Genomic DNA, 12032 nt, shown 5'->3' on the forward strand with positions numbered 1-12032 from the left:
ATATCTCAGGTTTCCTTTCTTTGTTGAGAGGTGCTAACACCCATCAGCTCTGTTGGCTACAGAGCTAAAACAAGGCAAGAGATTCTGAAAAAAAAACAAGAAAATAAAGGCAATTTCTTTAAAAAAGCCATTATCCAGCATTATGCCATAAGAAAAACAAAAATATCAAAACATGAACTTTTTTTCCCTCTTATGGGTCACATCTATGAAGCAAGAGCAAATCCTGTCCTATTTTATTTGGTTTCTAAGCTGGATACACAAGCCACCCTAGCTGTAGCCTCCAGGGACGTTGCCACCAAACAAATGCTGTCATTAAAATGTTGGTAGGAGGTCCATTAGGAAATGCAAAAGAGAAAAACAATGCAGGGGTGGGGGGGGAAAAGAGAAAGAAAAGCAAGTAATAAATAAATCTGGAAGTATAGCTGGGTGCTCTTAAAATAGAAGCCTTTGGGAGGTCTCCCAGACATCACAGTAAGATTGCAAGTTTGCTCAAGAGTTTTTTGAGCTGTGAATTGCTGAAGTTACCTTTCACTTCTTCCAGCTTTTCTTGTTAAGCTTGTCGATGTCTGTGAGCCTCTGTCAGTGAACTCCCCAATGTCTCTCTAGAGAGTGTCTCAGTGCTCTTTCTTCTCTCCTTCCAATTCTGCTGTTTCAGTGCTGTTTCAATCCCATATTTCAGCTGCTCAAGAGAAAAGAAAATTAGTTTAGCAGATTTCTCCCCTTCTCCATCAGCTGCCCCTATTATCTGGCTAATTAAAAAAAAAAACTTATCTGTATATATAACTAAAAACATTTTTAGGCATTTATTAAACATTTCTTACAACACTGTTTTCTGTAATTTTATGATTGTTTTATGATATGGGAAAAAGTAATCTTCCCACACATATTGTGGCTTGGCCCTGAATCTGGTGAGTTCTAGGCTTTTTCACTGTTCCCAGCTGAAAATAATTTTTTGGAAAAGTCAGATGATCAGATTAAAATCTGAGAGGACTAGCACAGTGACCACCAATGCTGTGGTTCTGCAAAGACTTAAACACATCTATCTTAATGCATGCATGTACCTCAGCATATATAACATATGCATACAAGCAACCAGACTTACTGTACCAGGTATGTGTGCAGTTTTTGCAGGTCAGGGATTAGCTGAATAATGCTGTAGAGATAACGAAGTGAGAGAAGCAGATCTTCTCTTACTGTGACAATGCACAAAACAAATCTCTTGCAAAATGGGAATTTCAGTACCTAAGACAGTTATTGTGCAGAGTCTGAAATTGCTGGACACAGGAAATTATTATTACCATGGTTAGTGTGAGGAAAAGAATTACTATAAACTATTATTTCCCAGTACCTTCACCGTTAGGACTAAAATTAATCTTGGTTTGAAACTAAAATAATGCAAAGCTGTCCTGTCCTGTCCATTGTGCCTAGGCAGTAAATAGGATCCTTAGAAATCAGGTGCTTTTGGGTAAACGCCTCTAGAGGTCACCAAAACCTAATTAATAAGGCAGGATTAAACTTGCATGTGAACTGTAAACCGCTGTTTAGACTGTGAATTTACAGCTCTGCAGCTCTGTGGACCCCCCTCTTGCAGTGCATCCAGACATCATTAGATCGCAAATAACATAAAATGCCTGCAAAACCATAGCCTCCTGAAGAGACTTCACCATAAGAGCCCTTTTGTGTAAGAAAGCAAAGTCTCCAAACGGGCATCTTTTCCTCTGCGCAATGGTTCAGAATCTTACTTGCAAGCTTCTGTGATAAAAAGGTGCCCTGGCACAGCTGGAGTCTGGGCTCTCTCGTGCCCCATGGGTGATCTCTTCAGTCCACCTTCAGTAGCCCAGCGAATGCTATGAGCGTTACGAAACTGTGAGGGAGACCAGTTCTCTTCCTGCTGTTGATGCATGTAAGCGATAGCGTAAAGACCACAGGCTGAGTGTGCCCAGGCAATTGGTAAGGATTTTTCTATGTATATTTTACCTTGTGAACAATGATCTGAAAACACAAGATCTGTAAACAGTGAGGTTTCCTCCCAGGTCACCCAGTGCTATTTCTACAGGGAAGGTTTAGAGAGGAGCTGCAATTTAATTGTGATTAAGAGTGGTTGCCACTGCTTATGTTGTCTCAGCCAGATCTGCTGGAGACCTCATCTGCTTCATGCAAGAGCAGAAGGAAAAGCTCAACTAATTTTCCTGGAGCTCTCCCCAGGGTTTAGGAATGAGACAGGCTGGGTGAGGAGGGAGTTGAGTACAGCTGAGGAGGAATATTTATCACAAAACAGCAAACAGAAGCTGGTCTTTTCAGTAGAAATTCCTCTGCAAAAAGAGTGAAGGTATGTATTTTGGGAGTAGTCATTGAAATGGAGGCCTGTGGTATCTCTGCAGAGAGATTTTGTTTCCTCCAAAGAGCCAGGAGAGCTGAAAGCAGAAGCATGGCACTGAGGATGGTATGGGGGCTGCTGTGAGGGGATCCTCACTCACAGCCCCTGTACTTTTAGATACAGGATATGCTGGGCCCATGATGTTTCCTCACAGTCCAGGGAGTTTTTCTGGATACACAGCAGGAAGCAAGGAGTTGGCTCTTCAACAGTCTGTGCAGTCACTTCCACATTCCTTTTCATCATCCTTCCTTTGGTTCAGTGGCAGCAAGTGGCTGGCACCCCTTGTGTCCTGCTCTGTGAGCAGCAGCCCGCAGTAATAGGATCGCACTGGGTATTTTTATTGCAGATTAGCATGTATGTTATTTTTGCAAACTGGAACTCTGATGCTGCAGCTTGGTTGGAATCCATGTGTCTGATTCCTAATTGCATACAAAGCCCTACAGAAGTCGGCAAGACTGTAAACAGCAGTTTGTGCTCACCTGAGGGAAATGAAGACTATTTTCGTCACAGTATGTCACTGCCAGAGAGGAAATGCTCATGGGAATCCTATGACTATCCTTTATGTTCTTCCCTTTCCCTTGAGAAAGATGCACAGACAGAGTTAGGGGCTTGCCCTCTTCTTGAAACCCTTTTCAAAGCGGAGTCCTGCAGAAGCCCTGCTTCTTCTTCCCCCTCTTCAAACCACAGTCTCATCAAAATATCTCCCTCCCTGTCATCAGTAACAAACAGAGCACCACTGCGTTTGCTATGTACAGTGCAATTAAGCTTTAACAAATTCACCTATGACTGTCATAAAAGGATTAATTAAGGGAACACACCGCCTTGACTTGTTCCTACCACTGAAGTGGTGCACTGCATTTGCAGCAGTGTGCCCAAGACTCTGACAAAACCCTTTCAGACTCAGTGGCGTGTTTTTATGCTTTCTGTATTATAGTAGCAAACTTGCCAACCACAGGGAGATGCAGGAGAAAGGGCTCTCACAGACACAGTCGAGTGAAAGTAGCTGTGGTGATATAAGACCCTAGTTCCCCCAGCAGTCCATGCTTCCCCTCTGTTGAATGATACTGCCCCAGTAGCAAGTGCCTCAGCCACCTCAACTTCATGTTGTAATTTAAGCAGCCAAAGAAGGAGGGTGGTGCCAGAATACTAGATTGTGATGTGTGGCAGCTGTAGTGTGGACCAATATCCTATTTTGCTTAGCACTGTCATACCTTGATCCAGATTTCTGTGTGCATGTCTAGCGCATGCACACTGAGGCCAAGGTTTCTGTAAAGTCTTAGACCTTTGGCCCTTGTATAGTGGAGTTGATCTGCGCAGATGTGCTGGACGTGCCCTGGATATCTGGACGTCTTCCTGCTGATCCAGCCAGGCTGCCAGGCCCCTAAAAAATCTAAGGCAGAGGAACAAACTCCTCAAATTCCAACACAGCCGGAGTTCTGGTGGAAAAAGAGGCCTTGTCCAGGGAAATCCAACATGCTGGTCCTGCTTATGTTCTTCTTCCCACACAACTGCAACTTTTGGCAGAGAGACCAGGCAGACAGCTAAAGGCAATAACATCTTAAGTCAATGCAGCTGTCAGGGCTGAGGTCCCAAAGCCCAAAATCTCTGGACTCAAGGCTGCACCAAAGAAGAGTGACAGCACAACAGTACTGCTGGTAGGCAATGCCAGATCATACCAATACTAGGAGTGGTGCTTTTGTCGTGCTATCACTAGCCCTGTTTCTCCTGCTGGGTCATCCAGCTTGGACTTGTCCTGTCAAACCTCTGGCACTGCTACCCCCTTCTCACATAGAGAAATCCCCTAAGGATGGTTTCCAGTGAGACAACATCAGCTCAGGGAACAGGGTTTTAGTGAGGAGGGAGGCAGCCTCATTCCAAATTGTGCCACCTTCACCACCTCCGTGTCCTAAAAGTTTAATAGTGTAGTGATCATTGGTAGTGCCCAATACTTTTATTTGTTCAGAGTCAAGATTCAAATGGTATCACCCATAGCAACACTGTTCTGACAAACCCTGGACAGTCTTCTCGACTGCAATTAGGTATAACCTACTTCCTTACATTTATTTGGATCCATGAGTATCTCAAGTCACAGTTAAGCAAAATATTTAACCATACTGTAAGTTCAGCCCTGCACAACACAGCTTTACTGGGACTGAAAAACACTCTCCATGCTTGGCTGCATCAGGCAATACAATGCTGTTATTCCTTGCTGATGAAAGTGTTTAGCTAGTGTTGTCTCTTATAGCAGGAGAACTTGATTATAAAGTTACGTCATCTTTGATGCAGGTCTGTCATCTATTTGCATGTCTTTTCTTTCTCTCTTTACTTGTCATCAAGCCTTAATGCTGCTCTCTGTGGCTAAGACTGGCATATCCCTGCCTTTTCTTTTAGCTTTCGTCTGCTATTTTTCTCCTGGACATTCAGATAAACACAGTTCCAAACCAAGCAATATTTTGTTTTGTTTCATTTTTTTAATGCCAGTCTCAAGGGGATTTGAAGAAGGGAGAGGTGCTACAAGTGTTTTCACCCAAACCTCTCCAGGTGCTCACATTTTGTGTGTTGCTGTAGTTCTGCTACATAATTACAGAAAGAAGGTTAATGGCTTCTTTACATTTATTCTGAGTAACTGTGATTGTTATATACATATGCAACACAGCTTAATCCAACCCATAACAATACTGTGATTATTCTGAGCCAGCAATGGCACAAGACAGCCCAGTAATATATTTTACAACCCATATTGCCATCCCTTCCACTAATTATTTACCCAGTCAGTGATGCATACTGAAGTGTGCACAAGTCATGTCTCAGCTTGACAAGATATTAAAGTGTAGCTCTCACCAGTATGGTGTGAGGTAACTCAGAGTGTGAGCTCTTTGGAACCATCTGTTTTTGTACAGACTTGCGTCATCTCACACGAATCCTGGTGTGCAACTGGGATTCCCAGCGCTGTTGAGGCTAGAAAACTTGGAAGGCTTTCAGGGTTTTGCCTCCAGGTGTGTGCCCTGTGGAAATCATGAGCCTTTATAGAGAGGAAATCTAGATAAATACTTCTCCCAGCTTCCTCCTGGTTTTCACTGACAGAAAAACACTAAGAACCAGTTTGGATGATACAGGGACAAGAGCCCTGTGCAAATATCATGCTGTGATCCAGAGGTAAGTGTAAACACAGCCTGAGGTGCTGGGGTAATACAAATAAGTAATAACAGGTCAGTGTTACTGGGAGGAAAGGCTAAAACAGTATCTGTTGAGATGGTGACCCCAGGACTCTTCACACTTTTGTGGTGCAGACATTTCTAGCAATATTCAGAATCTCCAAAAAGCTGGTGAGGAAAAAGAAGCAAGGGATTGTTCTGTTTTCAGATTTACCCTCCCTGTTGCAACAATAATTTAACAGCTAAGGATCTGACCAAGCCCAGAATCTAACTGAAAGATTGCCACCTCACAGATGGTGACAGCAGCATGCAAGAGTGTACCATGTATTAAATAATAATAAAATGAATAGGAAGTATAGCTGATACAGGATAGCACGATGAATGACTGTGTGTACTAAATCATGACACAACTACCCATCTTCTTTTATAATTACTAAGTCCTTTACTTAATTTGTTACAAAGAACATGAAAGTGTAATTTGCTGGTTATACATGTATTATTTGGAAATTCAGATAGTTCCTTAAGGGTCTGATTCTTGACAGATTTAGTAGCAGGAACTAACAAGGCTACTGCCCCCACAACTAAAGCCAACAGGAATCATAAAACAAAGCCTCATGTTATTCCCACTCAGTTTATTAATGTAAACCAAAATCATTGGCAGTTTATCTAATATGTTGAGTTGTAAGTGGCACTGGCTGAGAAGCTGGCACACTGGCTGTTTGTTGGAGGGGCAATAACATCCAGCAGATGGGCAGACAGCTAGCTGTGCTCATCTCTTCAGCCACCACAGTTAAATCTGACAAGGATCATGAATCAGAGCCCTTAGTATTAGGATTTTTTGCCTGTAATGAGAGAGGGATTTAACTTCAATTCGTCCCGGGAAGGGGGGAAGACCTAACTACCAAGAAATTGTGGATACTTAGGTTCTTCTCAGTTTAAAGGAAGGAGGAAAAGTTGCATGTATGGGCACAGACTGATGCGCTCTTCCTGACCTCCAGTAACCCAAACTGAAGTAAAATACTGTAGTGAACTGAAGGAAAAAACTGTAGTGAAAGGGTGATTTTGGCCATCAGCAGTGACCTCTTTGAGGGGGAGCAGGGCCTCTGATGCTAAAAACCTAGTGGAGAGTTACAGAAGTTTAAGCCCTTTCAGGGCATAGCAGAAGTTGATTAGGAACACTAAGACGATTATCTCTGCTTTCCACTATCTCTCAATTATGTCCTAATTAATATTGATAAAAATCTGGCAAAGACAGCTTAAAATGGTTGAATCTTTTTTATCTTAAGTCACTTCCTAGACTGAAGTCAGAAGCTGTTAAACTGCATGACACAGAAATCTTGAAAAAAATATAATCAGTCAAGAAGCCTTTTCGTGCAAATGGCATCTTCTGCCCGGCTAATTAAGAGAGGTTTTGCTAGGACGGCTTGTTTCAGGAATGCCCGCCTTTGCTTAAGGAAGTCAGTTGTTTATGCGAGGTCTCCAGCCAACAGGGTATTCGCCCCCAGAACTGTAAAGAGTAACTGGCTCCAAAAAAAAAGAGAAATGGCGGTGTCAAACAGTGTCACAGCGAAGGGCGCCTCCCGGGCCTGTCACCTGCGCCAACACGCGAGGCCGTTAACGGCCCCCGCGCCGCCGTTGCCCGGAAGCGCCGCGGCGCGACGTCACCGCGAGCGCGACTCCCGCCCGCCCCGGAAGGGTCTTCGCGCCGCGGTGACGTTGGCGCTTCCTTCTTTCGCGGCGAGCCGGGAGCTGAGGTAGGAGGGCGGCGGCCGCCGCGTCCCCATCCGCCGCCATCCGCCCGCGCTCCGTGGCGCCGCCGCCGCCGCCGCCCGCCCCGGCGCTGCCCCGCGCGCTGCGGGCGCCGGCCGCGCCGCTGGGGGGCCGCGCTGCGCCGCGCGGGGGGATGGACGCGGCCGGCCGGACCGGGCCGGGCCGGGCGTTAACGGCTGTCGGCGGGAGGAGGGGCGGGGGTGTCCTCGCGTCGGCGCTAACGGCCGTTGTGCCCGCAGAGCGCCATGGGTCGCGTGATCCGGGGCCAGAGGAAGGGCGCCGGCTCCGTCTTCCGCGCCCACGTGAAGCACAGGAAGGGCCCGGCCAAGCTCCGCGCCGTCGACTTCGCCGAGAGGCACGGCTACATCAAGGGCATCGTGAAGGTAGGGCGACGGCGGGCAGTCCCTGCGGCTCCCGGGGTGCTGCCCGAGCCCCCTGCGCTGGGGGCTCTCCGCAGCTGCCCTTCCCTCTCGGAGCCGAGGCCCCTAAGACATATATCCCGCTAAGCTGAACTTTCATGAGAGATCTGAAATCCTGGTTTTCGGCTGTGTTTTAAGCCGTATGACTTATTCAGTGTTCTGATGCTTTGTTAAACTAATCGTGTTCCTTCAGGTTTTAGACTACTTTAAGTTTGTAATAGCGTTTAAATACAGAAGCTGATAGCACGTTGGCAGCGATTTGATTGTCTGTTAGAGCTTTGCTAAACATAGGAATATCAACATGCTTTTATACCGCTAAGAACTTGCTGTAGTTCATGAAACGTGGGTGGATGGAGTTGTCCTGGTAGCAGCTTGCATCTTTAAAAAAAAACCAAAAAACAAAAACCTCCAAACAAACACTCCTAAACCTTTAGTAGTATCTGTCATCTTAGTTCAGAGCTGTGTGGGCTAGGCAGTATCATTATTTTGGTTGCAGTAATGCTGTTTCAGCTGTGGTCCAGGTGTTTTTTGGATATCAGTGATTTAGAGTGCAAGCAATGACACTGGGTACCTAGCTACATGCTTCTGAAAAATCTAGCTATCTATTCAGCCCTTTAGAGCAGGATGATTTTCAGACTGGGGAAGGAACTTCTTTCACATTCTGCATAATTCAGGTTGAAACAAGTAGGTAGGTAGTTTTGACCTAAACTTAAGTAATACCCATGGTTTTTTTGCCCAGCAGGATTGAAGACAGCAGAAAAAAATGTTAACACTGGGCACCAGCAAAACCCGAGTGTTCCCAGATAAGCCATGCATCTTGAAGAGCTGTAATTACTTAGGCTGAGGTGCAGTGTAAAGTATACTGTTGTGTATTTGAATTGTAAATGTAGTTTAGGGACAGAATTGGCATATTTTTTCCAAGAGAAAAAGAAAGAATAAGTCTATGCTTCCTGACTGGTATAAATGCAGTATCCTTAACATACGTTAGAAATTCAGAAAACTTCTCATTCTAGGGAAACACTTGGAGAAATTGTAGTCTGCCCAAACTGCAGAATAGGCAACTAGAGAAAGGGAATTTTTTATGGAGAGATCTGGTATCAGCAGAATATTAGGAATAAGCCAATTCAGACAGGATTAGTGTGAAGCAGCACACTAAACCAGAGTTGTCATTTTATCATAGAGATGTCTGGGTTATTCTTGTGAATGTGAATTTATTTTTAACTCACCAACTTCAGGAGACATCATAAAGGGGGATCCTAGCGAGAGTTATCTTAATAGTAGTTATCTTCACTGTTCTGTAACTCTGTGCGTTCTGCATAACCTGTAACAAATGCTCTAGTCTGTTCTAAAGTACATCTTAATTCCAACAGGACATCATTCATGATCCTGGCCGAGGTGCTCCCCTTGCCAAGATTGCGTTCCGTGACCCATACAGGTTTAAGAAAAGAACTGAACTGTTCATTGCTGCTGAGGGTATTCATACTGGTCAGTTTGTTTACTGCGGCAAGAAAGGTGAGTTAAGCCTAGAAGCGTGTTGCCAAGGTAGTTTCTGGAAGGCTAAAACACATGTGACCTGCCTATGTAAAGTTCAGGATGTTTAAATGCAGTTGTAAGCCACAAAGCAGTGGCTTCCACTAGCAAACCTAGATTGCCTTCTTGGGATCGAAGTCTTCTCATGCAGCCTGTTTGGACTGACAAGCCTAACTGCAGTTTTGTCAGGTCTTCAGATTGTTTTTATCTGCAGTCACATTTTGCCTGCTTGTTTGTTATACTAAAGGTTGAAACTTGTTTTTTCAAGTCAAACAATGAAAAGTGCCCCTGCCTAATGCTGTTGAAGTGTTTTTGTGGTACCTTTCTTTTATGCACAGAGGCTATGTTAAATAGAAATGTAGTCTGAGTACTGTCCAGGAGCCTGAATGAAGCTCTGTGTTTGCTCTTTGCAGCTCAACTGAACATTGGCAATGTTCTGCCTGTTGGTACCATGCCAGAAGGCACCATTGTCTGCTGCCTTGAAGAGAAACCTGGTGATCGTGGAAAGCTGGCGCGTGCTTCTGGAAACTACGCTACTGTCATCTCTCACAACCCTGAAACGAAGAAAACCAGAGTAAAGCTGCCTTCTGGATCCAAGAAAGTGATTTCTTCTGCAAACAGAGCTGTTGTAGGTAAGCAGTGACAGCTATGAACTTGCCTTTTTACTGAGTTTGCATACTGCTAAGCAAACTGTCAAACAGGGTCCCAATTCCCGATACTATCTAGATAACAGTGAGATTTACAAAGTAATGTTAGACTTCCATTTTCTTAAATGACCTGTATGGTTGAACCCGCAGCCGTATGTGCTCAGATAGGGTCTGTGTGCAGGTACCTGACTTGTGTACTATGCCAGCATTACATGAGGTAATGGGAAGTTCTTAAATTTGGGGGTGCTTTGAGCCAGTGAGGGGATAGCAGAGTGGATGCTGATAGCCCCCAAACCATAATGGAATTGTTCAGGCTGTAAAATCCCCAGTCCTCTGGGAAAAAGCTATGCAGAAAACAGCACTAATGGTTTCCTGCTCTTGATGCACTGACTAAGCCTGTGGGACTAGTGCTAAAGGTGTTCAGCTGCTGTAAGTGTCATCAGTTGGATGAAGTATACTGGAAAGCCTGACAATGAATAGAAGAAATCCCACTGTTAAGAAACAGGTTTAATCAGGTTTGTTGGCCCCTTGGCTGGCAGCAGAGTGATAGCTGCTGTATTTCAGCAAGCGACACTTGATGTAGTCCTGGGCGAGCGTTAAAATAAAAGGTGCTACGTTAGGAAGAATTGTTGCTGGGTTTAAGCAGTTATACATGTATTGATAGAAAGAGCAGCAGCCAGTGTCCCTGCCTCTGAACAGAAGACATCAAAATGAATAACAACTAGTCAATTCTACAAGAGTAATAGACTACAGAACTCATAACTAGCTGTTAAGCCTCAAGGAACCAATCTTTTTAGGTCTTTGAGTTGATACTTTCTTTAATTGAAAAACTGTTGTTAATTAGCTTGTGTTATTCAAGACAGCTTAGCAAGAAAATTGATAATGCTTTAGGAATAGTGTTAAATTCAATCCTGTATGTGAACGTTGAAAAATTCTAATTAAAGTATGTCTCTTTACAGATCACTTTGAATATGGGACTTTGAATATAGGTAGCTTGAGCTTCAGCATCTTGTTAATGTTTGTGTGGGTTAGCAGGTACCGGTTTGAATATATAGCTGGGATTGTTGAAGACTGGTCTTTAGATGCCTAGTCTTAGAACTAGAATATTACTTGGAACTAGTCTCATTGTTAAGCATTTTTCTCTTGCATTCTTGCCTGTTGTACTTGCATGTTACCCTTTCTGCATTTAATTCTAGGTATTGTTGCTGGTGGAGGTCGTATTGACAAGCCTATCCTAAAGGCTGGCCGTGCCTATCATAAATACAAGGCAAAGAGAAACTGCTGGCCACGTGTCCGTGGTGTGGCTATGAATGTGAGTCAATTTCCAAATATGCTTTTCATTTCACTTTTTACTGTTTAGGAAAATATTTGTTAAAGTAGAATGGACTTAGAAAAGATATTGGGAGGCATCTGCCAAGAAAGATTCCCAGAATACTTTGTGATTACACATTCAGTCAGGGTAGTTATCAGTGCTTGATAGTTACTGTACTGTATGAAAATGAAGCAGTTAAACTTCTTGTTCCCTTAAATCACTGTTGCTGTTTGATGTTTAAACATCAATGATCATTTCTGTTAACTCTACTGACTTCCTGATTTCTTTTTCCACAGCCTGTAGAACATCCCTTTGGTGGTGGTAACCACCAGCACATTGGCAAGCCTTCAACCATCAGGAGAGATGCTCCTGCTGGGCGCAAAGTTGGTCTCATTGCTGCCCGTCGTACAGGTAGACTGCGTGGAACAAAGACTGTGCAGGAAAAGGAGAACTAATGAGCCAGTATGGAATTTACAGAATAAATTTTTAAAATTTAGCTTGTGTGAAGCTTATCTGTTGTTGATGTGTTGCTAAAATTTGGATAGTGCTCACCAGGGAAAGTCATGATTGGAGACAAGCTGTTTTTGCCCCTTCAAGAACTGGTCAGGTGTTCTTTCAGCCAGTGCTTTCAGTGAGCTGGAACCTCAGCCTGGCACAGCACCTTGTGATGCTTCTGTGCCTAGATGGATGGGTGAGGATTTTGATGTTCACACTAGCTTAGTGCTGTGGTTGCTCAGGACTGACAAAACATTAGACTTGCCAAGTAATCCTTTAATTACGTGGTTTGATCTGCAAGTCTAGCTGAAATGGTTAAAGATTTTT

At 44.0% G+C, this 12032-nt stretch overlaps 1 protein-coding gene across 1 annotated transcript; it reads left to right on the top strand.

Annotated features, from left to right (window-relative positions):
* Positions 1–7188: 7188 nt before the first annotated feature.
* On the top strand, positions 7189–11706 carry RPL8 (ribosomal protein L8). The gene is made up of 6 exons (XM_026067273.1): positions 7189–7286; positions 7542–7685; positions 9092–9233; positions 9665–9883; positions 11095–11210; positions 11507–11706. The coding sequence occupies exons 2-6, from the start codon at positions 7548–7550 to the stop codon at positions 11663–11665; spliced, it is 774 nt and encodes a 257-aa protein (XP_025923058.1). The 5' UTR covers positions 7189–7286; positions 7542–7547; the 3' UTR covers positions 11666–11706.
* The last annotated feature ends 326 nt before the right edge of the window (positions 11707–12032 follow it).

Source organism: Apteryx rowi, unplaced genomic scaffold (genome assembly GCF_003343035.1).
Source record: "Apteryx rowi isolate R43461 unplaced genomic scaffold, aptRow1 scaffold_257, whole genome shotgun sequence".
NCBI lineage: Eukaryota > Metazoa > Chordata > Aves > Apterygiformes > Apterygidae > Apteryx > Apteryx rowi.

Bases quoted from the DNA above. Each gene is read 5' to 3' on its own strand.
- RPL8 (XM_026067273.1), top strand. From the start codon at position 7,548: ATGGGTCGCGTGATCCGGGGCCAGAGGAAGGGCGCCGGCTCCGTCTTC. The intron at 9,884-11,094 runs GTAAGCAGTGAC...ATTTAATTCTAG, and splicing joins TGCAAACAGAGCTGTTGTAG to GTATTGTTGCTGGTGGAGGT. The intron at 11,211-11,506 runs GTGAGTCAATTT...CTTTTTCCACAG, and splicing joins TCCGTGGTGTGGCTATGAAT to CCTGTAGAACATCCCTTTGG.